This window comes from Mastacembelus armatus, chromosome 1, assembly GCF_900324485.2.
Source record: "Mastacembelus armatus chromosome 1, fMasArm1.2, whole genome shotgun sequence".
NCBI lineage: Eukaryota > Metazoa > Chordata > Actinopteri > Synbranchiformes > Mastacembelidae > Mastacembelus > Mastacembelus armatus.
In genome coordinates, this window is record NC_046633.1 from 6,900,583 (window position 1) to 6,928,565 (window position 27,983).

At 41.5% G+C, this 27,983-nt stretch overlaps 1 protein-coding gene across 1 annotated transcript; it reads left to right on the top strand.

Annotated features, from left to right (window-relative positions):
- The first annotated feature begins 2,225 nt into the window (after positions 1–2,225).
- On the top strand, positions 2,226–27,702 carry frem3 (Fras1 related extracellular matrix 3). Its single transcript, XM_026302908.1, has 24 exons — positions 2,226–7,416; positions 7,847–7,936; positions 16,395–16,541; positions 17,232–17,462; positions 17,554–17,679; positions 17,783–18,034; positions 19,983–20,132; positions 20,221–20,430; positions 20,949–21,146; positions 21,233–21,397; positions 21,542–21,724; positions 21,834–21,964; positions 22,490–22,648; positions 22,783–23,086; positions 23,170–23,301; positions 23,420–23,751; positions 24,164–24,356; positions 24,460–24,564; positions 24,932–25,059; positions 25,150–25,284; positions 25,443–25,569; positions 25,655–25,842; positions 25,944–26,090; positions 26,176–27,702. Exons 1-24 carry the CDS (start codon positions 2,388–2,390, stop codon positions 26,740–26,742), a joined length of 9,429 nt encoding a protein of 3,142 aa, XP_026158693.1. The 5' UTR covers positions 2,226–2,387; the 3' UTR covers positions 26,743–27,702.
- Positions 27,703–27,983: the final 281 nt, after the last annotated feature.

Here is a 27,983-nt window from a genome sequence, read left to right on the forward strand (position 1 = left end):
TGTTTTATGTTCTATATCACAATTCTATATCACAAATGACAAGTTGCTGTTTTAAATCCACAGATCTTGATGTTTTACAGTACGTTTCTTCACCATGAGAAGAATGTGAGTGAAATGTGGGAGTATAAAAAGATTGCTGTTTGTTTCTATCATTACACCCTTCGGTGTGTGTGCTCCCTTTTTTATTCTTGGCTGGTCAAGGGAGGAGGACAAGATTTATTTAGAGGATGCACTAAAAAGTGTGTTACAGAATGCCTGGATGGATATGGCATCTCTGTTATTTGGCACGCACTTCAGGAAAGCTTGCTGAGTGGTTCACAGTGTTGTCCTAAAAGCATTTTCATATCCATTAAAGAGAGGAACCTTTTCAGAATAATTATTTAAATTGTTGTCATTAGAGTATCAAATTAAACCTAATCCAATAATTGCTTAAAGGTACCCTTCCAATTATCACTGAACAACTTTCTTGGACTTCAACAAAACTTCAAACTGATGAATTTCCAGGTGTATTTATTTTAAAAATGTGACTGCATGCAGTGACGTCCCATCACTACATTCATAACAGTAAACTGTGAAGAAAAAAAATCTGAAAATTTTAAGCAATGCAATAGAAAGAACAGTGTCAAAATGTTCAAGTAATGCACACAGATCATTTCGCTGAGTGCCAGGCCCATCTCAAAAGATGATCCATAAAAGGCTCCTAGGTATTTTTATCTTAACATGACCTTGTGCACCATACTGAGTTCACATACATTCTCACTGTATCCAGTATGACTGCTTGATTTTCCACGTTGTACTTTGTCAGTTTTACTGCAGAAAAGGCCTATTCAGTGTATTTTCTTCACCTATCCCTGCTAAAATAACATTTCTTGTGTTGGTAGAACTATAGTGTTTATTCTCCATGTAAAGCTTATTGGTAAACCTCAAAACATCCTGTATTATCTTTCACACTGACAGAGTTATATATGGAATTTCCATGACTGGATACAGTGACCGATGTGGACTTTAGCAGCTACAATCCTTCACTAGATTGAAGACATCTGACACAACTATGAGCATTCATGCAATATTTTAAACTTTTGTTTTCTGTGTGTATGTGTGTGTGTGTGTGTGTGTGTGTGTATTTGTGCGTGTGTGCGTGTGTGTGAGTGACCAAACAGTGCCCATACACCTGTCCTGTCAGCTGATCCCAGGTTATTGTCACTTTGGGCCTAAAGGCCACTCTGGTGCCGAGGTGTCACACTGACTTGACCTCAGAGGACCTCTGACTCGTGAAGAGAGCACAAAATTCTTTGGAAGATTGTTTCACAGAATGCATGTACTTTTGTACTTTTCATTGTATTGCTGATAATAACAAACCTTTATATGTTCAAAAGGATTTCTAATACAGAGCAAAGTGATCCATTATAGTGGATTTTTTTTCTGTAACACTTTATTCAATGTTATTGTGCTGTGCCATTTAACAATTGTTATGAAGCTTATTTATGTTCTGCAGAATGAGTTCTGGTTCACACTGTAAGGAGCGCTGGGATGTCAGGTTTGACCTTGACACACAGACTCTCATGAAACTGAAATAATTTCCTTTATTAGTTCCACCCTTAGACGCCACTTTGCCCCCCTTTAAATCAGTGACTGAAATCACAGGTCAGCATATTGCACTGATTTGCTACTTTTCCAAAATCTGCTCAATAATGAGCAAAGTTTTTAATATCCACAAGAATCAATGATTGTTTATTGCTTTATTTTCATATTTTATATTCACTGGTGTCTTTTTTAATCATTAGTCTCATTAGACAAATCGGGAGCCATGCACTCCAAAAAAAGTATACAGAGACATCATATAAAAATAATTACGTGCACAGCAATTTACAAAAGTAAATTTTGAAAAGTTATGTGGGGTTATATTTTGTATTAAAAAATAAATAAAACATACATATTTATTAAATATATATGTTGCATAAATGTTTGTATTGTAAACTTTGTTAAAACAGATGGTGAGATAGCAACAAATTCGATGAATTTAGTTTTTCCACTACTCCCCTTTTTTTGTCAGCCAGGGGAGGTGGGTGGGTGTTGGGGGGAGCACTTTCACAGTCTTGTCCAATGGTTTTTCTTAAATTAGCCATAGGGGCAGGAGCCTCCCTCCCTGTGCTGACAGAAGGAGGGGCCTGTGTCTGTCACTGTCTACTGTTTCATTATTACCTGCACAGCTCTGCAGCATTCACCACACTTGTGTCTCTGTGTGGCCACACAGAAACAGAGTGAGACTGAGCAAGGCTCAAATCAAAGAGAGATTTCTTTTTTTATGCTTTTTCCCCTACTTGGATAAGGAATCTGCCTACAACTGCTGATTTGTTAAATAAACTGCAAGGCAACTAGCACTGGACATGGCTGGTTTTCAGCCAAGTTCCCAACTTCTTAAAAAGGGGGCATTTTTGAGATTCCTCCTTGTGACTGTTTCTCTTAGCTTCTGTTTTGCCTCAGTAGCTGCAGATCCATTTGTGCCAGCTCACCTCTATCATCACAGATCTGGACCTAATGAAGACAGCATAATTGTCGCTAATAATGGGATCAGGGTACCTTTTGGGAGGTCTGTGTATCTGGACCCTGTGAATGACCTGGTAACAGAAGTGCACCCTGGTGACCGCTGCCACATCACAGTGTTGGACAATGACCCGCTGACCCAGAAGCCTGGGATGCTGACCCCTAAAAAGTTCCCCTGTTCATTTGGACCGAATGATGTGAAGTACACACATTTTGGATCTCGGAGCCCCAGCAAGGACCGCGTGAAGCTGCAACTCCGTTATGACTCCCAGACTGACACAGTTATTATTCCTTTCATGCTGGAAGTGGACGTAGCTTTTCAGCAACTTGAGATCCTGCTTAGGAATATGCCTCTTAATGTTGAAAATCTCAATGGTGACAGCAACACTATTGACAAAAAGGGCCTGGAGTTTTCCTTTGAGGATGGTGTCACACAGTGTAAGATCACCACTCTAGTCGGCGCTGGAGGTCTTCCCAGGTATGGCATTCTTTTGAATAATCCCACAAACGGCCAAATGGTTGACTGTGATGAATTTGTAAAACAAGGTATTCGCTATCAGCACACAGCTAAAACCAATTCACCAAACAGAGACTATATTCCAATGATGGTACAACTGCAGGATAATGAAGGTAACACTATTATGCAAGAACATTTTCAAATGATGGTTAGAATCAGAGAGGGTGCTGAGAATACTGCTCCCAAACCCAGTTTTGTAGCCATGATGATGATGGAGGTTGATCAGTTTGTAATGACAGCCATCACCAGTGACATGCTGGCAGCTGAAGATGTTGAATCTGATCCTGATGATTTAATCTTCAACATCACTTCCCCGCTGAGTCCTCAGCAGGGCTATATCATCAGCACAGATGATCAAAACCTGCCTATCACCTCCTTCTATCAGCGAGACATCAAAGACCTTAAAATAGCTTATAAACCACCCTCAGAGGACTCTGAAGTGGAGAGGATTTTCCAACTAGAGTTTCAAATTGTTGATACCGATGGTGCCGTATCTGATCCATTTGCATTTATGATTGTGGTGAAGCCTATGAATACATTGGCTCCTGTAGCAACCAAAAATACAGGGCAGCTGTTGTTTGAAGGGCAGTCCCGAGCACTTTCCAGCTCCCAGAATTTAGAGATTAGTGATGAGGATAATCTAGAAGATGTGAGAATCACTGTTGTTGATGGCTTAAAGCATGGATCCCTCAACGTGCTTGGGGCTCGCAGAAAATTCTTTACACCAGCTGATCTAGACGCCGGCATTGTGGTGTACCAGCATGATGGAAGCGACACGTATAGCGACAACATTATTTTTCGAATGACTGATGGAAGTAATGAAGTGGAGTTTTTGTTCCCCATAACTATTGCTCCCACTGATGATGAACCTCCCATTATCAATGCTAACACCGGTCTGGTGCTTTTCAAAAATGAAGTTATGCAGATCTCTCCCTTCATCCTGAGTGCCACAGATATTGATTCAGAAGACTCCACCATTAAGTTTATCTTGGAAGCACCTTACTCCACTGTAGGAGAGCTCTTGTTAAGGCAAGGAGAGCTCCCCACTGACCCGTCTCTCTGGAAGTTTAGTGAGACAGATGAGATGTTTGAGCAGGTGGTAACTGAATGGTTCCAGCAGGATATTCTTGATGGAAAGCTGTTTTATCGTCATATTGGACCCCATAGCACCACCACAGTGGTTGATCACTTTGTCTTCCGCGTCCAAGATGATAATGATCCTCCTAATCAATCAGGCGAGCACATGTTCACCATCAAAATCCACCCAGTTGATGACCTTGCCCCAGAGCTTTTCCCAGGGACCACACTTCACATGACAGTCCGAGAGTATGAGCTGACGCACTTCAAGAAGAAATTCCTATGTTATACTGATTTAGATTCAGATGACAGAGACCTGAAGTACACCATTACTAAGCCCCCAGCTGACACAGATGAGAACAATCCAGTCCCCTTAGGTGAAATTGTACTCACTGACCGGCCTGACACGGTAATTACAGAGTTCACACAGGCTCAGGTTAATCACCACAAAGTAGCTTACAAGCCTCCAAACCAGGAACTAGGGATCACTCCAAAAGTGGCTCAGTTCACATTCACTGTGGAAGACACAGCTGGTAACACAGCAGATGGACTATTCACTATTTTCCTGCAGCCAGTTGATAATAAACCCCCACTTATCACCAACACAGGGTTCACTGTTATGGAAAGAAGTACATATGTTATCACCAGGAAGGAGCTGCATGCCACCGACACAGATACAGATGATGAAAATATTGTCTTCACTGTGATCCAGATTCCTCAGTTTGGAAAACTGCAGTATTTGGGCATTGACATGTTTAACGGTAAAACCTTCGTACTAGAAGACATAGCAAGTGGCCACCTAACTTACACCCACAGTGGAGAGGAGTCCCTCACTGACATTATCAAGATTGATGTCAGTGATGGTTTTCATGAAGTACCCATCACCATAAAGATTGCCATTGAACCAGTCGATGATGAGACCCCCACAATTATGCTTCCAGCTGGCTTACTCGGTGCCTCAATCGATGTACTGGAAAATGGAGCAACAGAGATTACAAGTAATGTAATTCAGGGTCGGGATGAAGACACAGATGACCTCATGCTTACTTTTATTGTAGAAGAACCCCCTAGACTGGGAGAAATACTGGTTAATGGTGCTCCTGCTGAGAGATTCACCCAGGAGGACATCATTAATGGAATAGTTGCGTATGCTCACACATCCGGTGAGATTGGACCCATCAAACAACATGACTCCTTCAATCTTACTCTGTCTGATATGTCAGATCAGTGGGTTGTTGGTGGCAACAAAGTCCAAGGTGTGACAGTTCATGTAACCATCCTTCCTGTTGACAGCATTCCACCTGTTGTCAATGTTGGAGAGCAATTTGTTGTTGTGGAAGGGGAGAAAAATGTCATTACTCTGGACTACATCCAAGCTGAAGATATGGACACAGACCATGACGATATCCTGTGCACCATCATTGTTCAACCAACATCTGGTTATGTGGAGAACATCTCTCCTGCTGCAGGCTCAGAGAAATCCAGAACAGGGACAGCCATCACTGCCTTTAGCATTAAGGATGTTGCCCTCGGTCATATCTACTATGTCCAAAGCATCCACAAAGGTGTTGAACCTGTGGAAGATCGTTTCACATTCCGGTGCTCAGATGGTATAAACTTCTCTGAACGGCACTTCTTTCCTATAGTCATCATTCCAGCCAATGATGAGAGTCCTGAGATTTTCATTCGTGAGTTTGTGGTAATGGAGGGTATGAGTCTGGTCATTGACACACCCATTCTTAACGCAGCTGATGCTGACATTCCTGGGGATGAGCTGCACTTTGAGATCATCAAAAAACCCAAGCACGGTACAATAGTTCAGCAGCTCAGTACTGGCACTGTCAATGTGGATCAATTCAGCTTGGAACAGATCAAAGAGGCTTCCAACATTGTCTATGAGCACGACGACTCCGAGACCAAACAAGACAGCTTTGAAATCAGGCTTTCAGATGGTAAACACAAAGTGGAAAAAACTATCCTTATCATGGTTATTCCTGTTGACGATGAGACCCCAAGAATGGCTATAAATGATGGCCTCGATGTTGACATTGGAGAGACAAAAGTCATCAGCAACAGAGTTTTAAAGGCGACAGATCTTGACTCTGATGATAAATCATTGACATATGTTTTGCGTTATGGTCCTGGTCAAGGCTACCTTCAGCACATTAACAAGTTTGGTGATGTTTTAGGTAACATCACTGTAGGAATGAACTTCACCCAGGATGAAATTGACAAACATTTCATCCAGTATGTACACACAGGCCAAGAGGGAATCCGTGACTTGCTGAAATTTGATGTCACAGATGGTATCAATCCCCTCATTGACCGTTACTTTTACATCAACATCGGAAGCATTGACATGGTCTTTCCGGATGTTATTAACAAAGGTGTAACTCTTAAGGAAGGAGGGAAAGTCACTCTTACCACGGACCTCCTCAGCACCACTGACATCAACAGTCCTGATGAATACCTCAGCTTTAGCATCACAAGAGCGCCTAGTAGAGGGCACTTAGAGAGCACGGACTACCCAGGTGTGCCCATTTCCACCTTCACCCAATTGCAGCTTGCTGGCAACAAAATCTACTATATCCATACATCTGATGATGAGATGAAAATGGATAGCTTTGAATTTGAGGTGACAGATGGTTACAATCCCGTCTTCCGAACATTCAGAGTGTCCATCACTGATGTCGATAATAAGAAGCCTGTCCTGACTATAAACAGGCTGGTTGTGGAAGAGGGAGAAACAAAGCTCATCACACCATTTGAGTTAACAGCTGAAGATCGGGACACCCCAGACAAACTGCTGCGGTTCATAGTCACCCAGGTGCCTGTACACGGGCAGCTACTTTTCAATAATACCCAGCCAATCACAACCTTCACCAAGCAAGACCTGAATGAGAACCTCATCAGTTATAAGCATGATGGTACCGAGACCAATGAAGACAGCTTCTCCTTCACTGTTACAGATGGAACACATAATGATTTTTACATCTTTCCCGACACTGTCTATGAGACACGCAAGCCCCAAATGATGACTATTCACATCAACACAGTGGACAATGGTGTGCCGCAGATTGTGGTCAACAAAGCTGCAGCCTCACTGAAGGTCCTCCAAACAGGCCACCTGGGCTTTGTTATCACTAACAAGGTCCTTCGATCAGAAGATCGCGACAGTCCCCAGAGGATCCTGAAATACAGCATGTCAGAGCCTCCTCTACATGGCTTCATCATGAACACTGCCCTCGGCAATGACAGCATCCAAACCTTCACCCAAGGTAAGCTCATGTCACATCATTATATTTCTTAATTATGTTGGTCATCAGTAGTACATCAACACTTTTGATTTAAAAAAAATAGTGTTCTCAATTATCACCTGAATCTGCATTTCCCCTCACATGAATGCATATTTTATATTTTCTATGTTACGTTCCTACTGCAGCGCATAGTTAAGCAAAAAGCAGCTAAAAATTTCACAGAATAAAGCAAACAGGAGAGATGCCTTGAATAAGACTATTTCTGAAATTGATTTTTTTTGTAACTTTGTAATTCAGAGTTAGCTAAAAGCAATGCTGAATGTTTGGATTATTTCTTTGGTGACTCACTTCAAGTGAACTGCTCTAACTAAAACCTTGTAAAAGTGACCAGATGCTATTTTAACATTTTCACTTAATATTCTGTCATTCTCTATATTTGTCATACAAACAGCTGATATAAATGACATGAAGATCTGTTACGTGCTGTTGGATGGGAGCAACGCTACAAGTGATATTTTCTACTTCACAGTTGAAGACAATGGTAGGAACCCTTTAAGATTTTATACATATGCAGTGACACCGAACAGGGGCCAATTACAGTTAGTCATTTGCCTGAAGTTTTGTTTGTTTGTTTGTTTGTCTTATATTGTCTTCTAAAAAATCAAATGTTCCAACTCTGTCAATCTCTCATGTGTTTGCATTACAAAGACTTAAGGCAGTTGGCCATAACAGACACCCAGTAGAGCGCCACTATTTCTTTTCATCCCACCGGAAAGGGTAGCAGGTTTAAAGGATGGGGGTCAAAGGGGACTTAAGTACTGATGGCGGGTTGGTAAAAGTGAAATAGGTGGGACTACCACATACTCTAAACTTTATTGTTAAAGAACAATAGGGTTCTTACCCTTAGGGTGCTTTTCCGTGCTTTCAAATGTCCTCTTTCATTCTCTGCTTGAAGTGACCATGTGAAATGTGTAAAGATACGCATGATAGAACATAATTCATTCTTGGTGTCAGTCTCACAAAAAAAAAAGTGTTTCAGTTTGGCCTAGAAATATGCACCATAACAATATACTGTAAATGCAATCAGTGCAGCAGGAAACTAATTATGGCAGATTGAAAACCATGTTAAAAAAATAATACCAACATCACCAGCAGAGTTTAGACAGGAGAATGTAAGTTTTTTTTCCAGATTGCTGTGTGAGTAAAGCGGGTGTCTGTTTATTTTTAATGAGCATCAGTAACTCTGACACTGGTTGAAATGAAATGAAAACACAGACAATATCATTCCTTAATCTAAAGGCTGCATTTAGTATTAGTAATTTTTCTTTACCTATTAACCTTCCTGAAGCAAAAGACCACAAGAAGGTCATATAAGGGCTTCCATGAGCTCAACAGTCAATTTTCTGTTTGCTTTCTAACTTTAAGTTTCCGCAGTGATGCAGGTTGGGGGTATAAAACAAAACCATGTTTCTGCAAGAATCACAGTTCACATGTAAAGGGCACAGACAAAGCTGCAGTAATCAACATAGATGTAATTAACAGCATACACACACATTATAAACACAGAGGTTAACATACATTTCCGTGCACACACAGATAGGAACACAACAAATATGCAGGGATATCCGGAGAAAGATCAAATAACAGATAAAAGCGAGGTACGCCTGGTGGTGAAGCACTATTGTTAAGTTCTAAAGACGTGGCTTCTGGGGGAGGTGGCATTAACCTGGACAGGTAGGGACAAGCAGGTTGAGAGCATGCTGATGGTCAGCCTATCTGTTCTAAATCTAAGTATGTGAACAGTTGAGGTTGGCCTCCTTTAAGATACTTTTTCATAGTTTTAAAATCTCAATTCATTGAATGGAAATAAACCTCATTTGTGATTCAAAGTTAATTAAAATATTTGGTGTCATTCCATAAAAAGTCATTTTGAAGTTTGGCAATTTCTCTAGTCAGAAAAGTAAAATAATATTAGATTGAAATAGAGACTTTCCTCACTGAATGAGAACCACTGTGACCACTATTGATTGACCACTATGCCTTTAATAATCCTTTCTAACTGCATTTAATAATTATGTTTCCTAGATGTAGCAGTTCTAAAGCAATTTAGTTAAGTTTGTTCTTATGCACGGTTTCATTGTAACCTTGTTTTGGGTTAGGACATGGGCAGCTGCTTCAGGCTCTTAGCAGCTTTTAAAAGGGTCCTGCCAGTACATGTTCTCCAGTGGTGCTTGTTCACAACTGGGTCAACACACACACACACACACACACACACACACACACACACACACACACACACACATACTCCAATCATTAACTTATTAGCATATCTGCAAGGAGTAGTGTAGCAGTTTGGCATACCATATAAGCCCTGAAGGCTCAAATGTGTGTGTATCTGCAGATATAGTACATTAAAATCTTATTCAGAGACTATGTGTGTATGTGTGTAGTAGCAACGTGTGAGGCCAGGCACAGCTGGAATATGACTATCCTAATTGTGTAACAAGTGTGTCTTAGTAAGAGGTCAGGAGTGTGCTTTTATTTTCTTACTGGGAGTCTCAGTGGGAATCTGCTGGTCAATGGTTCAATTCCAAACTCTGAAGAGAAAGCTGGGCCTATCAGTGAACTGAGCATTTATAGCTGCTACTAAGTTATATTCTTGTGATAATTTGGAGCAGCTTTGGTGTGAGTGTAGTAGAAATAGGTGAAGGAACAATGATTAATGGACTGAGCAGGAGAATTTGTTTTCTTTCATCTGGAAGTTTTTTCATTTATTGTTTTATGTTTATTTGACAGTTCTCTTTGTCTGCTGGGAAGTGTCTTTTTGAAAAAGCAATAACCTGCATGTAACTGACCAGGTCAGAGACTGCCTACAGCCATTCAAAGAGTGAGATACTGGGATAACAAATACTTGTTTTTACAAGTAGTAACACACCTTGTAAACATCCTTGTCCATCAGGCATGGGCCCAGTGGACCACAGGCTTTAGATAAGCCTTTACTTACAGTCAGATGTGTTGAGACGCCTGTATGTTTCAGTTTGTTTGTAAAACACTGAACGTGTATGTAGAAGATCCAAGTTTTAGATTTCATTACAATACTAATCCAACTGTCCTGATTAATAGATAAAAAAATAGAACTGAGCTTCTAACTGAGTCAAGTCAGTCTCTGCTTTTACCAATAACAACAATATAGTCTTCCAGCTTTGGAGGGGGATCATAGACCCCAGTGGTTTGAGTGTTATGTGATCATTCAGAGCCAGAAGAGGAATGCATTTCTTTGGAGACTCCAGACTCCAGGGCCACAGACAGAGCAGGGCCTGGAAGTGAAGTGGTATCCCAGGCAGACAGGTGTGTACGTGAGAAGGAAGGCTCCGGGGGATTCCCTTTCAAAGCCCTCTATCACACCACTCCTAGCTCCACAGAAATCCAACCCAATCTCAGATTGGCTGATAACCCATGGACTTCCAGTGCTGAAGTGCCTGTTCTGGAGGTGCACTTTCCCAGAGAATGAAATGATCCCAAGAAAGAGAATATTAAAGAACAGAAACTATATATGATTATGTGTATTAAAGTTAAACTATGTTCAGTTTTATTGAGTACAGTGGGTTTATTCTGTGGAGCAGTAGGAGTGTGTGCTGACTGACATGGCCGTGTTACACCCCTACTTCCTAACTGTGTTTAGGGATCTTATATGTCACCAGTGTCAACAGTCACTGGGAGATTTACTGGCTAGTGGTGCCACAGTCAGGGCCCCCTGTGACTAGAAGACAGTGAGGCCTCTCAGTCCCCTTCTCAGTATCCTTCCCCTCCTCTCAGACCTCTTCATGATATTGTTACTCTTTTTTTTGTGTTCATCTTTTTATATAATTTTCATTTCTCAACTTTTTTTTTAACTATCCCTGTTAATGAACAATGATATCTCCTCATTCTGTGTTTCTTCCCTTTTTGTCCTTTTTCTCCCGTAATGATTTATGGTAGTTGTAGGGGTGCTGGGGTGAGGAGATCTGATGTATGGCTACAGAGGTTATTCTTATCTCCTCTCATATGGCAAAGCTGTTGCTGCACCTAGCCAAGCTATAATTAAGTTACTCGCACTCCGTTCCTCATCCATTTTAGCCACACTAGTGCCATGGCTCTAGGGATGGCAGTGTTCTCCCTGATTGTCAGTCCACTCACAACTGTAGACCACAGTCTCTCAACAACGTCTGAATGTATTAACATTAGATTAGGTACAAATATCCAGTGTTGTATCATAGTCTGTTTCCCCATTATTATGTGTTTTCTCTTACCTGAACTTGAACGTAATCCCAACTAGTCATCTTCTAAGTTGTTTGACCTGAAGCCCAGGTTTAGCCATAGTCCAGCCAGTTATCTCAGCTACGCCTAATGATAACCTAACCTGAGCCCTAACCTAACCCCAAACATAGAGGGGGGCACCAAGGGAGACAGTAATCTAATGTGATAGAAAATAAAGGGGAAACAGACATTGTGGGTGTGCAAACCTGGACCTGTGCAGGACTGTGGTTCATGCATCCTCATTCATCATTCTACAGTACACATAACAATTTAAAGAAAGATAAAGGATTATCAGAGATTTGTTATCTTATTAGATGTTGTAAGAATCTGTGTCACCATGCCAAGTGTGACAAGCAAGAGGATGTGGCGCTCAGGCCCTGTCAAATTAGGATTTGCAACACCCTGCAGAGATCACATCGCTGTTAATTAATACATTTCATTAGGCAGCAATCCTGACATAAATTCCTTGGAGTGCAGCGATAAACTAAGCTAAGCTTTCACTATTTAAAAAATTGATTTATTTATATATTGAAATTACAAATATACAAAACAAAGATGATTAAAAAATATTCCTCTGTTTTTATCAACATTAAATAGACCCTACTATATAAAAATACTCTGTTAAATACCAAGCATAGTTGACCGCCCGTCTTTGTGTATTTATATAACATTTATAACAGGATGATTAATGAGGAAATGCAATAATGCCAGTGCTCGGCACCTGATGGGGATATTCTTAGAAGCTTGCTCTTCCTTGCATCATGTTGATGAACGTCAAGGCCTCATAATGATCCACTGTATCTATGTATGGTGCAGGCAGCATGGCTGTGTAAATATGAGCTGAAGGCTGTTGGAGAGAAAATCTGTAATGGGCTGTAATGTCCGATATATGTTTTAAAGTTGTGTTGCTGATGCAGCATATCATTATAAAGAACCCTTTTATGCTAAGTTACTCTCCTACACTTTACCTACATTCAAAATATTTGTGGGTTCTGATACAGATAATGTATATTTTTGTACCAATATAGTGTATAAAGTGTGTGCCAGAAAGCCACTGTGTGACTCAGTGCTATAAAATAAATGAGGCTGCTTTTAATGAGGGTTTGGGGCTGTTCCAATTAGTCTCACTCAGGTCCTAAAACAGGAAAATGTTTTCATACTTCTTTAATATTCCTTCCATGCTCTTGTGAGTAATTAGCATCAATCACTCTGAAGCTAATTTATTAAATAGCTGCTAACAGGGAAATTTAGAAATATGGGCTGCCAATAAAATGTTACATCCCAGCAGAAATGATGATGATTGTCACTTTGAAAAGCTAATGGAAATATGAGCTGAGCCAGGGAGCTACTATGTGTATTTTATTTGATGACAGGTCTAATATAGTATGTGTGTCATAAAAATTGCAGTAAATCAGGCCATCAGTCATTTTCATGCAGCTGTTTGAACTTGTGTGTTTCCAGCTATATTTCTCCTAGGCCTTTAAATATGTCTTTTACGGTTTTGAGCGAAGTGAAACCACTTAAATCTGTCTCTAAAGCACTAAATCTGCATGTAAGTTTGGCATCTTGATTATTTCTTGATTTAGTGAGACTCATGCCACCCCAAGTCTCAGTGTCTGACAGCATGTACAAAAGAAGTCAGAGAAAGAGAGATCCCCTTCCCCTACGCTGGTGTGAACAATGTAGGGGCAAGCAGGGAGGCATCCGTGGTGGTAGATCTGGCCCACCCAGACTGTGGCCTGCTGTTTCACTCAGTTGTCCACCCCATGAGTGAACAAAGCCAGTGCTGGGAGGAAGGGGAACATGGAGTGGGAGGAGGGTTAGTGGAGTACAGCTGTCACTCTGCTCCACATAATCTGGGAATCTGGCGGGAAGGAGGGTTTGGTGGGACAGAGACTGACGGACAGATGGACAAAGACAGAGAGGGATCTTTGCTTTGATGAACTTGAGCTGAGCCAGAAAACTGTTCTGCCTGTCTTTTTCTCCCTTTGAAGTTATGTTATTATGTGTCTTGTATGACAAAACAGTGAAAGAGTAAAGACTGCAGGGCAAGAAAGGGAGAGATTTGACACACATCAGGCAATGAAATACCAGTTCTGGTCTCATTCATAAAAACACCATTGTTTTACTCCTTTTAGCTGTGCTGAGACGTAGAGATACCTGACTGCTTGATGCCAAAACAAAGGCTGCTTTTTGCTTGTTCATTTGATAATCCATGATAATAGCTGCTGACTAAGCTTCCCCTCATATCAGCTCCCAACAGGCCCGCTACCAGGACACACTTTCTCTGGCATAGAAGCTCTGATCTGATAATTGAAGCGTGTGTAGGTATTTCTCATGGAGACAAGGGATTTGATCCCTTCTTCAGTACAGATTGAGGAAAAGTCTTATCAGCCAGAGGTTTGTTCACTGACCAGAGCACTCTAACGTTTCTACACAGAATACAACAAAGCCAGATCTTTTCTAAAATCACTTCATGTACATACTGTATCAGCACTTGAAGAATTTGGGGCAGGCAAAAAACAGACATGATACATGTTTCCTGTATTTTTAGCCATGACTGTTAGAAACCTGAGCATGGAGCATGGTTGAGTGTGGCTCTGCTGCTCCATGTCGCCTGGGCTTCATGAGGGCATTACTTGAATTCATGTGTCTGTCTCTGTGTGGTCCATGACAGACAGAATTACAAGTACTGTGATTAGTTGAACTTACAGTTGATTTTTTTTTTTATGAGAATTTGAAGCTGGTTTTCATTTTCATCACATTTTCCTGCTGATTAATTAGAGATGTGATCCAATATTAACACTATTCCAGAAAATCCACTTATCAGTATCATCTGAGCACGCTTTTGCCTTTTGGCGAATGTGGTTTGTCCCTGTTGTGACTCGGACTTCAGTGTTGACATGTGGGTTTGAGAAAGGTGCCTCCTTCCCATCCTGAATACCCCATATTCAACCCCCTCAGTGTTTTCATTCTCCCCAGTCACATAGCGTAAAGACTGCAGCGTTTTTCTTCCTCAATGAGGCAAAACTGAGCTCAATGCTGGCTTATTGTGTGGACAGACAGAAGCTCCAAGCCATTGTTCTCTGCACACTGTTTGCTTTTTTTCCATGCTCTCTGACAGGTATAATGTCCAGGTCACCTCTGTGCCATTTCTCAGTCATACATTACACCAAGTAACAGATCATTTGTTCTAAAAAAAAAAACAAAACAAAACAAAAAACGATGTCTGTCCCAGCACACTGCAGATTTTGTTCATGACCCAGTGAAGTTCCCCTGGGGGAGGTAGGTCAACGGGGTCACTGTCAGTGTGACCAGCCATGCAAGACTAAAGAGAAACAACCCTCTTTAACCTCCCTAGGTATAAGTGCTATTATGAAACAAGACAAATGACTATGAGTGCTGCCTCAACTTATAACTAATGCTTTGAGAAAAAATGTTTTATACAGAGCAGTGGGTCAATGACTCTCCGAGTGATTTACCATCACTTAGAGAGTCATTGACTACATTTGCTTTTATAGAACAGTTTAAAATGCTCTTTATGAGTCACAAAGAGATATTTACTGAATATGGACTATATGGGAAATTGTTGAATTAACATTGTTTCTGGGGATCAGATAGTGTACTGTGGATTATTGTATCAATTAGCTTTTTTCAGTTGCTTTATTACTTGATAATATGAATTTGTATGTGTGTTTGCATACAGTATCTGTATATGTATATGTGTGTTCATTCACAAGTTCATCTCATTTGCTTTTGATTCATATGACTTACATAATCATAGACTTCTTGTCATCACCTTACCCCAAGGACCCCAAGAAGAGTAGTTGTTAGCTAATATAGGTAACAGCTAAAACATAAATAAATAATAATAATAAATACATGAGCCAAAGGATCTACTCAGTGTGACCCATTTCACTCAGATGTCTACTCTCATGTCACTAAAGAATATGAAATCAAGGTTTTTTACTGATGTTTTACTGATGTAAAACATATCTCTGAGGTTGTCAGTATCAAGTCAGTGACCAAATCTGAACTGAACTGACAGTTTGAGGGATTACATGAGTCATGAGTATGGATTAAGGACAGGACTGGGCCTGTGGTTGTGGATCAGTGGCAGGTGACTCTGAGCTTTGGATTATTTATGTTGAGTGTGTTATTCAGGTGTGTGTTTAATGAGCACAGGAAGGCCTCTCTCACAGATGATAGAGAGTCCTTATAAACCATTTATACAGTGTCTTTGTGGTCAGACTTTGAAATCACTAATTAGGCACTTCAGAGTGTGGACATGATAGGTTGAAGCTGGTTCCCAACAGGCCAACTCATTAAAGAAATAAAAGCATGACAGAAAGTGTCCATAAGGATGTGATGTATAATATATTCATGTTTGTACATGCATAACTGTGAGGTTAGAATAAGAGAGAGTGTTAAGTAGAGGTGGGTTTGAATGAGAGGAAATAAGAAATAAAGCAATTCTTCTTTAAGCACAGTGAAGTGAGGTTTAGGGAAGCTCTAGTATTAAATTATCATGTTTCCCTTCCAAAGTTCAAATACCCCTTTTATCCTCGAACCTGTAGCAGATTGCAGTTTTTATGCTTCACTGGCTCCTTATATGAACAAAATGAATTGTGTCCTTATTTTACTGTGCAGTTGAGATAGTCTTTCAAAGAAAGTGTTGTTTTTTTTTTGTTTTTTTTTTGTAGGTGGAAACAAACTAAAACCTCAGCCTTTCCGGCTCAACTGGGCCTGGATCTCTCTGGAGAGGGAATACTACTTAGTGGACGAGGACGCCAAATTCCTAGAAGTGACACTGAAACGCAGAGGCTACCTGGGGGAAACCTCTTTTGTCAGTAAGTGTTGACAGTCATTTGGCTAGCATCTGTCCAGTGGAATGTAGTTTGTGTGATTGGATTGAATAGAATGAATGAACTTTACACTCTGACTTTAGCTAAGTCACACAAATATAACTATTCTATTTATCGATATGTTTTTCACAAAGACTTTTTCTTATTTTCTGTGTTTATTTTCCAGCAGTACCAGAATTTCTATAACATTTGTGCCAGTAATAAAGTGATATGAAGCATGATGCCACTAGACAATATGCCCTTATTAAACTGACAATTTAACGAAGAATTACTCTCATTAAATCGTTCCCCTTAGTCTGTTTTATGTTATTTATGCGCCATTTAAAAGGCCAAGTCCTGCTATAAAACATAATCCCTTATTTAAAATCTGTGTATATTCCTTTAAGGCTGCAGGATGTCCTCTGTTTACCCCTTTAGTTACTGAACTGAAGACAATGTCAAAAGCAACAAACTAGTCCTAGATGGATGCAGATCTTTTGTTCTCCTGTTTGACCTGAGCTCCTTTTCTATTCTTGTCTGTGAAAGAGCTTTGAGTGAGAGGATATGTGACCTTTCCTAAAAAAATGTTGGTCTGTTTGGCCACATCTGACACATAGCACATAACAGCATACTGTTCCCTGAGAGTAGAGCTCTCAGAGATCTAACTGCTGCTCAAGACATGCATCTTCCTCTCAGGTATTGCCACTAAGGACGGCACAGCAGAGAAAGATAAGGACTTCCGTGGTAAAGCCCAGAAACAGGTCCAGTTCAATCCCGGCCAGACCACAGCCACCTGGAAAGTGAAGATCTTCACGGATCAGGAGTTTGAGACCTCAGAGACCTTTGAGATACAGCTGTCAGACCCAGTCATGGCGGCGCTGGAGTTTCCAGATACTGCTACAGTGGAGATTGTGGACCCTGGTGATGGTAGGAATTTAATAATTGAGTTATGCCACCAGAAATGTGGCTTTTCTTCATATATGTGATCTCTCATCTTTTTGTTCTTCTTCCAAAACAGAATCGACTGTGTTCATACCTCAAGCAGAGTTCAAGATTGAGGAGGATATTGGAGAGCTGTTAGTGCCAGTGAGGCGCTCAGGAGATGCTAGCCAGGAGCTCATGGTTGTTTGTTTCACTCAACAAGGTGAGAGGGTTTTGTGTGCATACATATTCCTTCCATTTGTAATATTATTAAGAAACATTTCAATTTTACCCAAAATTCTCTCCCTTGTCCCATAATTCCTCAGCCACGGCCACTGGCACCATACCCAGCACTGTCCTGTCCTACTCTGATTACATCACCCGCCCTGAGGATCACACCAGCGTTCTGCGTTTTGATAAGGATGAGCGTGAGAAACTCTGTCGCGTCATTATCATCGATGACTCCCTGTATGAGGAGGAAGAGAGCTTCAATGTCAGCCTCAGTATGCCAATGGGTGGCCAGGTGGGCGCCAACTTCCCAACCGCCAAGATCACCATTTTAGCAGACAGCGATGATGGTGAGTGAAATACAGACTGAATGATCCTTAATTATGGATATTGTTAAATGAGGTGGGTTTGTTCTTATAGTAACACAATCAGCATCTGGGTGGGTGACTGTTAGAAACAAGACAGCAATAGACACGTTTTGAGTTGGAGAATGACCTCGGTGACTGTCCCTGTAGCCTCTAAAAAGATTAAAAAGATAAAAAGACTTTAAACCTCACTCTAAACCTCAAGCAATCCCCGTCCTCATTGGCATTCAGAGGGAAACATGGGAATCCCTTTGTCTTCAGGGACCAAAAGGCAGGTGGTGGAGAGAGCGGGACTATTGTGTGGGTAATCTCAGTGACTGGCATGTTTTTAGTCTGTCCCTCTGTTTTGTTGTATTCAGTGCACTGTTGCCTTTTGTGCTGAAGATATTCAACTGACTGCATTTCCATCTTCAACTTGAGAGGTTGCTTTTTAAAGCTGTCATTGTTTTATAAATCAGGAAGTCATTATTGGTTTGATTCGATTAGCCAAGGAACACACTTGACAGACTGTGGTTCTCAAGTTTGTAAAACCCTTGTTGTCTTTTACAGCCTGTCATACCAGACTCATTCTCTCTCCTCTCCTGCTAATTTCCTGCATTTGCTTATTGTAGAGGCAGACCTGCTCACAGAACAAGCAGCCCCCATGCAATGTGAAAAGTGGGAGTACAATTTAACTTTATGTATAAACAATCAGCTTGCATTCCCAGACATGTGACGCGACAAGAAAAGACACCTAAAGTGTAAACCTCTATTGTACTTCCACTTCTTGGTGGGTCCTGAAGTAACACCCTACCATAAATCTGATTCTGCGTGTCTGTGTCTGTGTCTGTGTGTGTAAAGCCATCTGCCTGCCTGAGTAAACTTGTGGTTTGGACTTTAGCCAGCATCAAACGTCTTACTGTATTTGTTTGGGTCTTCCTCCCTCCTCTTCAGGTTGCCATGTTGACACTCGTTTTCCCTTCTCATCCTGGTACTAAAAAAACGACCTTAGATCTAAATGTTGAGAGTGTGCCAAACATGCTTCCCTCAGCCTCCTTATGTCTGAAGCAGCATCATGCAATTTCAAAATAAACCCAAGAGCTGCCAATTCTGCCCAAGCATCAAAAACTGCAGCTTTATTGTGAAAACTGATGTGTTTTGTTCTATGTCCTTGTCACATTCATCAGACACTTACACAGAACATACAGATTAAAAAGGGGTTAAATATATCTGTATTTGATTGGGCTAAGGTCACATGATATTCCAAAGTCACATATGACATATATATGTCATTTGTTAGATTTTAGTTTTTTTAATGTTTTTTTATAGCTTTTCTCAATATTGTAATTTGACTAACTAAGTTAAAAGCCTATGTCAATCTTTTTTCCCCTACTTTATAATCCACTACATCTTTAGACTGAATCCACACCTTTATCAGCTGATCTCTAAGAGCACTGCCTGGACAGAGTGTGATGAAAACAAGTTTTATACAAAAGTGAAGAGAGATGGGTTGACAACATGTCGCAGGGATCTGAATTCTTGCCCTTTGCCTTTGCATTGTGAACGTTTGCCTCTCGAGATCTGCCTCCTCTTCTCCATACTGCTTATCAGCTGCTCTATCATCCAGAACATACCTTCACTCGTGCGACTTTCTGTGCGCACACACAAGCACAGGGCTTGGATATTTAGTTTAAATATACCCTGAAATTCACAACAAACATCCAAATGTTCAAGGTCAGTTGAAAGTTTAAGTTGCTCTGTTCCTGTCAACGACACTGACAAACAGAAAAGCAATAACAGCAAACACAATACAGATGATCAAATGGCAGTATGATGGTAAAAGGGATATTTTGGCATCTGGAATTATTTTATTAATAAAGTCTTGATAAAAGACACGGTTAAATCTCTACCATGTCTAATCATTTACCTATTATTCATTATGTTTTTCCCACAGAGCCTTCACTGTATTTTGGGGAACCGGAATATGTTGTGGATGAGAGTTCAGGCTACGTTGAGGTGAAAGTCTGGAGGACGGGGACTGACTTGTCCAAGACGGCTACTGTCACTGTCCGCTCCAGGAAGAGTGATCCTGTCTCTGCAGAAGGTTAAATCAGCAGTTTATCAGAATCAACAACATTCAGTTTTGATATTGTATCACACGGTCACTTTATTCTTTCTTTTTTACCTGGCAGCTGGACTAGACTACGTGGGCATTAGTCGCAACCTGGACTTTGCTCCTGGAGTGACAATGCAAACATTTAGGGTGACAATCCTGGATGACCTAGGTCAGCCGGAGCTAGAGGGGCCTGAGACCTTTGACCTTGTGTTACGGATGCCTATGAATGCTGTTTTAGGAGAACCGAGCAAGACCACCATCACTATTAATGACACTGTTACTGACTGTGAGTGGCAAACACAGAACCAAAACATATAAGCCTATATGTACAGTATGTCCAAACTACAGCAAAGAATTTTGACCGTATTCTATATAAAATAATATAACTCTCTATGATGTTCTATGATTGTCTGTAGTCTTTTACTTATACTGAGTTTATAATTTATGCACAATTGGAAAAACATTTTATTTAAATTCTTCTTTGTACCACTGATAATTAGTATTTAAACAATTATTCAAATTGTTACTATAACACATTATTATATATTAGTATGCACATAGAATAACACTGTTTTCAGTGATGCATATTTTATAGCAGTTATATTTGTTGAGAAATACATTATTAAACACTGAAATGTCCTTACATCTGCATACAACAACATATAGTGTGACATATGTAATTGTTTATATAGTGATGCTGAATATGGGACAGTGCTTGGAGGGAATATTTTTTGCACATTGTAATCATTAGCTTCACTGAAATGCAGGGAGACTTGTCTAACTGGTTGATTTCTATCTTTATAGTGCCAAAGGTTCAGTTTAAGGAAGGCAGCTACAAGGTGGATGAGTCTGATGGTGAAGTGAAAGCTATCGTGTACCGTAGTGGAGACATCAGCCTGAGGTCTACGGTGCGCTGTTACACCCGGCAGGGATCTGCTCAGGTCATGATGGACTACAGTGAAAGGCCCAATACTGATGCATCAATCATCACTTTCCTACCAGGTGGGATGTCATAATCCCTCTTAATCCTCCTGATCCCCTACATCCTGCAGCACTTACCTGAGTATGTTCGTTTAATTGTTCCCCAGGTGACACTGAGAAGCTGTGTGTGGTTAGCCTAATGGATGACTCCATCCATGAAGAGGATGAGGAGTTCCGCCTGGTGCTGGGAACTCCAAAGAGCAAGTCTCCATATGGAGCCTCTATCGGGGAGCAGAAGGAAGCACTGATTACCATCACAGATGAGAAAGACAGTACGTGCTTTCCTGGCATAAAAACAAAACAAAAAATAAAATCAAAATTAGAAAATATTTTACCAAACCAAAACACCTTCAAACATATGTACCCATAATGTTTTATACTTCTTTTAAACTCTTCCACTATGTTTCCTCTTCTAGAGCCAATCATCCGTTTCTCTGAGATCAAGTACAGTGTGCGTGAACCCCAAGTCAAAGGAGATGTGGCAATAGTGAAGATTCCTATCCTGCGTGTTGGAGACACCTCAAAGGTCTCCGTGGTGAGAGTGCACACTAAGGATGGCTCTGCTACCTCTGGAGATGACTACAACCCACTTTCAGAGGGTAAGAACCTAACTCGGTGGACGCAAACCTGGCATACTGCTGATATAACATCATGTTGGAGATTTTTTTCTGTTTTGGATTTTTCACTTCATTGTCTGGATGTCTTAAGATGTTGAGTTCAAGGAGGGTGAGAAAGAACACTTTGTGGAGATTGAGATCCTGTATGATGGACAGAGAGAGATGAGAGAGGCCTTCACTGTACACATGAAGCCTGATGACAACATGGTGGCTGAAATACAGGTGAGACGAATGCAACAAACGCAGAAATATAAACCACACCTACAGTACTGCATATTTACACACGTGAGCATGCGCCCTGTCAGGTCTGCCTGTGTTAAAATAGCCAGGCAGCAGCTGACATTGCTGTCACCACGCCTGAGCCACAGTCTTAAAAAAAGCTTTTCCCTCTGGAATGAGATGCTGAGGGGAATGTCCCAGCAGAGTCAAACAGTAGATGAACCTATAAACAGAACTGTGACATTCTACCCATGTAGTCTGCTTCAGGCATGCACTGCTCACGTGACAGAAATAGGCTGCCTCCAGCTAAATTGTTTTGTGCTTACTGGTGTTACTATTGATGAAAAAATGACTTATTGAACTAGGATGCACTCTAAGATCACATCCATCTGCTGAAGCTGCATAAACCTCATCATTAGCTATTCTGATAACAGAATACGTCAGGGGGAAACAGAGGTTTAATTGATTTAAAGCATTAGTTTGGTTATGTTGACAATCAGCTAATGATGCCTTTCCTCTTCTTGTTAGATGAACAAGGCCGTTGTGTACATCGAGGAGATGGACAGTGTAGCAGACGTTACCTTCCCTGCAGTGCCCCAGGTGGTTTCCCTGCTCATGTATGACGACACAGCAAAAACCAAAGACAAGCCCCACCCACCTAACGGATACCCTGTTGTATGTGTGACGGTAAGTGTGACCCAGATTTTTCCACACTGCTCTAAGGCTTAACCAAACCAATTATCATTTAGAAGGCATTAATATTAAGTAAGTTAAAGCAAAAGGATAGATTCATTTACCATCTGTTTTACCCTCTCTGGCAGGCCTGCAACCCAAAGTACCATGACTTTGATAAAACAGGTTCCATCTGCTCTGCTGAAAACATCAATGACACACTCACCCAGTACCGCTGGCTGGTCAGTGCCCCTACTGGGCCAGATGGAGTGACCAGCCCCATGAGGGAGGTGGACACTAACACTTTTTTCACCAACACCAAGTCCATCACGCTGGATTCAATCTACTTCCAAGCTGGATCCAGGGTTCAGTGTGCAGCAAGGGCTTTCAATGCAAATGGAGATGCAGGCCTGGAGTTGTCCAGTCCTATTGTTGTGATCAGCAAGGAGGAGGGTGAGTGGAGGGTGAATAGTGAGTTGGAGGATGGAGGATGGAGGATGGAGTGAAATGGTTTAACTGACTTGAACTCTTTGCAGGTATGTGTCAGCCTCGTATATCAGGTACTGTTGGAGCTGAACCTTTCTCCGCTAAGATTCGCTACACAGGCCCAGATGACCCAGACTTCCCCAACCTCATCAAACTGACTGTCAACATGCCTCATATAGATGGTGAGCAGCAAATCTTGTTTTGATATGAGAAATGGGTAATTTATGTTTATTCATTTCAACTACGACCAGTATAGTCCTCAACTTGTGTGACCAGAACAAGCTTTTCCCTTCTCAACAGGTATGTTGCCAGTGATCTCCACAAGACCTATGTCAAATTTTGAGCTTACCCTGAGCCCGGATGGCACACGTGTGGGCAATCACCGCTGCTCCAACTTGCTGGACTTCAATGAGATCCAGACCAGCCACGGCTTCATCACAGATGCAACAAAGAATCCGGAAATCATTGGCGAGACGTCACCCTACCAGTACAGCGCTGTCATGCGTTCAGCCAACTCTCTGCGCTTCTACAGGAACCTCAACTTAGAGGCCTGCCTCTGGGAGTTCACCAGCTACTATGACATGTCAGAGCTGCTGAATGACTGTGGGGGCTCCATAGGCACTGATGGACAGGTAGGAAATACAAAATTGCCAAAAATACAATCAGTTATCTTATCTATACTCTATATCATGTAGAAGGTTGCAGGTGTGCTGGGAGCAAAAGGAGGGGTAGACCCTGAAGAGATGCACAGTCTATCCCAGGACTGAGAGATGCAAATATTCATTTGTTTGCACAGTTATGAAACAGAAGTTGATGAACAGTGTGAAAAGCATTCTAGTTTATTACCAGTTAGCCACAGTAGTTTACCCTGTAGCCTGCAAGTAATCCTTTGTCACCAAGCTTCTAGCACCACCTACAGTATTTCACAAAGGCACACACAGAAATCGTGCAGTGCCAACTATTGATGTCACCGGGGCGTTAAACTCATACTAACTCATATTTCCCACATCATCTTCTACAATGTCTATTTTCCCACTCGTGTAGGTGCTGAACCTGGTCCAGTCCTACGTCACCCTCCGTGTTCCTCTGTTTGTGTCCTACATCTTTCACTCTCCTGTGGCAGTGGGGGGCTGGCAGCACTTCGACCTGCAGTCGGAGCTCAAGCTCACCTTTGTGTATGATACAGCTATTCTGTGGCAGGACGGCATCGGCAGCCCTCCTGAAGCTGAGCTGCAAGGTAAGTTCTCCAACGGACACTGCTCCGTGCTGATGCTTAAAGATGGGAGAATGTTTGCTTGTTTGTAAAATGCTGGAAAACCTTGTTCTGTGTTATTGTGTAGGAGCCATGTACCCCACCAGTATGCGAATAAATGAGGAGGGCCGTCTGGTGGTCAATTTCAAGACAGAGGCTCGATTCAGGGGACAGTTTGTTATGTCTCATCCAGGTAAGAGCAGCACACAAATGCACACACACTCCTATACAGTATCTTGCATGGACATTCTATACTAGCAGCCTACTTTTGGATTACTCTGGGGCCCACATCCTCTTTTCATCTATTTCTGGAGTTCCACACTGAGGTGGGAGGTGGGGTGGGGAGGTGGGGTGGGGTGGGGTGGGGCCTTCCTGTCTGAAAGTGCCAGAGGGCATTTCAGCAAATGTCAAAATAACCCAGAAGCATTCACACTTAGGAAGAAAGTGGCACAAAAATATGAAAGGTCACTCTATAAATAAAAAGTTAGGCACTGTTGTGAGTTTTAGTTTGGACAAACTGCAGCTGTATAAACTTCTATCTGTGTACATTTGTTTTTCAGGAACCAGTGTGTCATCTATGGTGATGTGTGCTGACCACTCCGGGCTGACGTTCACACTCACCCTGGTCAGGACCGAGCCTACGTACAACCAGCCCATGCAGCAGTGGAGTTTTGTCTCAGACTTTGCTGTAGGTCTTTCATTTCAATCAAAATGTCAGTAAAACAATAAACTTTAGAAAGGGCTCCCATTGTTCATATGTTTTTGTGTGACCCCCTAGGTGCGAGATTACTCTGGAACCTACACAGTGAAGCTGGTCCCCTGCATTGCCTCACCCAATGGGGAGTTCAGCATCCCCCCTGTCTGCCACCCAAGAGAGCCTCTTACCTTTGACATGGACATACGCTTTCAGCAGGTTAGCCTGGATATACTGACAAAAATCACATCTTAACGCATCACAACAATTTTATGAAGACTTAAAATAGAATCAATATGTTTTTATTGAGACCGTTTATTATAAAATTTGTCACCATGCCTACCGTTTCATGAACACTCATCTATTCTGTGCTCCAGGTGAGTGACCCAGTAGCAGCTGAGTTTAGTCTCAACACTAAGATGTTCCTGCTGTCCAAGAAGGAGCTGTGGTTGTCTGACGGCTCCATGGGCTTTGGGGAAGAAACTGATGCTGCTTTCTCTGAAGGTACCACACCACTGCCATCTAGTGGTTTTAAGTAACATTACAGCTGTCAGTCTCTGCTAACCTTTTTATCTGCCCATTGTCTCAGGTTCTATAATCTACGGTCGTGTGATGGTGGATCCAGTTCAGAACCTGGGTGACTCCTTCTCCTGCAGCATTGAGAAAGTCTTCCTCTGCACAGGAACAGATGGCTATGTTCCTAAATATAACCCCACCAACAAGGAGTATGGCTGCCTGGCAGATGCAGCTTCTTTGCTCTACAGATTCAAGATCCTGGTAGGATGCAGTAAAATCCACAGTGAGCAATACTTTAGGTTGTTGTAGAAACATAGGGAGTGGAAATCTTTTCTGATTACTGTGTGTTTGCTGTTCTACAGGACAAGGCCCAGCCAGAGACTCAAGCTACAGCATTTGGTGACGTTGCATTTAAGGCCACACTGGCTCAAGACACAGCTGAAGCTATGCCTTTGGTCAGACAACCAGGATCAGATGGCTTCACACTGTCTTCATCTCCCCTGTTTCAGGTCTTGATAATTATTAAACTCAATTCATGTTTTGCAAAAAAACAAAAAACTTTGAGGGAATTGACTCAAATATATTTTTCTCTAGGTGGCTGCTGGTCGAGAGTGGTTTATCCACACTATCTACACCGTCCGCTCCAGCCAAAATGCCAACCGCAATATTGGCAAGCGCAGTGTGGAGTACCTCCATCACAGCATATCCTCTTTTGAACAGCCCCAGACCTCCAACATGCCCACTCGCCACCGTCGTGCTGCCCCTGCTTTCTCTGGCCCTGCTCTGGCCCAAGACATCGGTGTTGAAAACAACCGGGGTACAAACATTCAGCACATCTCTCTGGACCGAACAGACCGCATGGTGGTCAGCCAGAGACAGCCCTGGTCCCCTAATCGTGACGCTCTCCTGGATCGCACCTCGCTAGAGAGCTCTGGCAGACAGCCGGCTGACACCTCCACTGTGCCCATGTTAGTGGGCTTAGCAGGTCTTATCCTCCTCATCTGCCTCATCGCCACCATTGTCATTCTGCTGCTTCGGTGCAAGAAGAGGGAAAAGAAGACCCAGTTCCCTCCTTACACCACCTCCTCCTCTTCTGCCTACAATGGCTATAACCAAGGTCAACGGGGCATGTGGAGCAGTTCAGACAGCTCTGAGGTCTAAATATGGACCCGTGTCCAGCTCAAACACTTGTCCGCTGTTAGAAAGACTATGATAGTCTTCACCACTGTGCCTTCAAAGCCCAACTCTTGTAGCACTGAATCAAGCCTACAACAACCGGTGGACAGCACAATGTGTCAGTGCTTGGGGCCTACATGCAGAGAATGCACCAGTTTTCTGAGGCCCCACTGATCACTGATGATGGTTAGTTCTTGCTGTAATATACTGTAGGTTTTTGCCTTTTGCATCCAATTCTGGATCATGGATGACGATAGAAGCCCCTAAAATATTCACTTGCTTCACTGGATGTGAAGTTGTAAAATATCCCTTATCTAATATTTGCAAACGCTTTTAAATCCCATAGTGGTAAATTACTTCACAATGGAAACCATCTTAAAGTTTCATGAAATAATTTCTTTACTCATTTAAAGAAACTTAGTTTATCAAGTGTTTTTTTTTTTTTATTACTGTAAGTCACTTTGTTCTTTCGTTTTGTGGAGAGCAGAGCAAAATGGACTGAATGGTAGTTGTTAGAATGCTGACCTAAATGAATGATAATGTGATAGATGATTTTTAGTATCGATCTTGTTGTTGCTTAAACAGTGTGCAGTATAACTACCCACCCATATTTAGAGCTAATGGCTCTGTTGTGTCACTGAAAGCCACAGTAAATGTTGTCCTTTGTCTTTTGAGTTTGCAGACATTTACACTTTTTTTAAAAACATTTTTTAGGTCAATGAGGAAATCACATCCAAACCAATCTGTGTACATATCAATGTACTGGTGAAACTAAAAACAATGTAAACTATACTTTGTTCAAGATCAAGTCCTACAAAAACAAGAGCAGTATCGAAATTGTACATCAGTATATTTTCATTGTACAAATTGTTAGGAGTGTGTCAATATCAAGAGTTTTCATCATTGTACACTTCAGATGCCGAATATAAATGTTCCTTTTTCGAATCAGTGTCTTATTTACCAGAGTGGACACATTTTTTAAAAAAGGAAGTTTATTTGTGATTTTCAAAAAGACATTTTCTACTTCACATAGGAAGAAAAAGGAACAAATGTTTTCTTAAAAATAAAAAGGGTACATACAGTTTCAGGCAATGGAATGTAGTACAACCAACAGGCATAAATACATTTTTCTCATTTAAGTACTAGCAAACAATAAACTATACCAGCGCAGCTGCAGTGTTTAGGTCAGACAAGTCTTGTAAAGGAGCACTTCCTAAAACCTAATA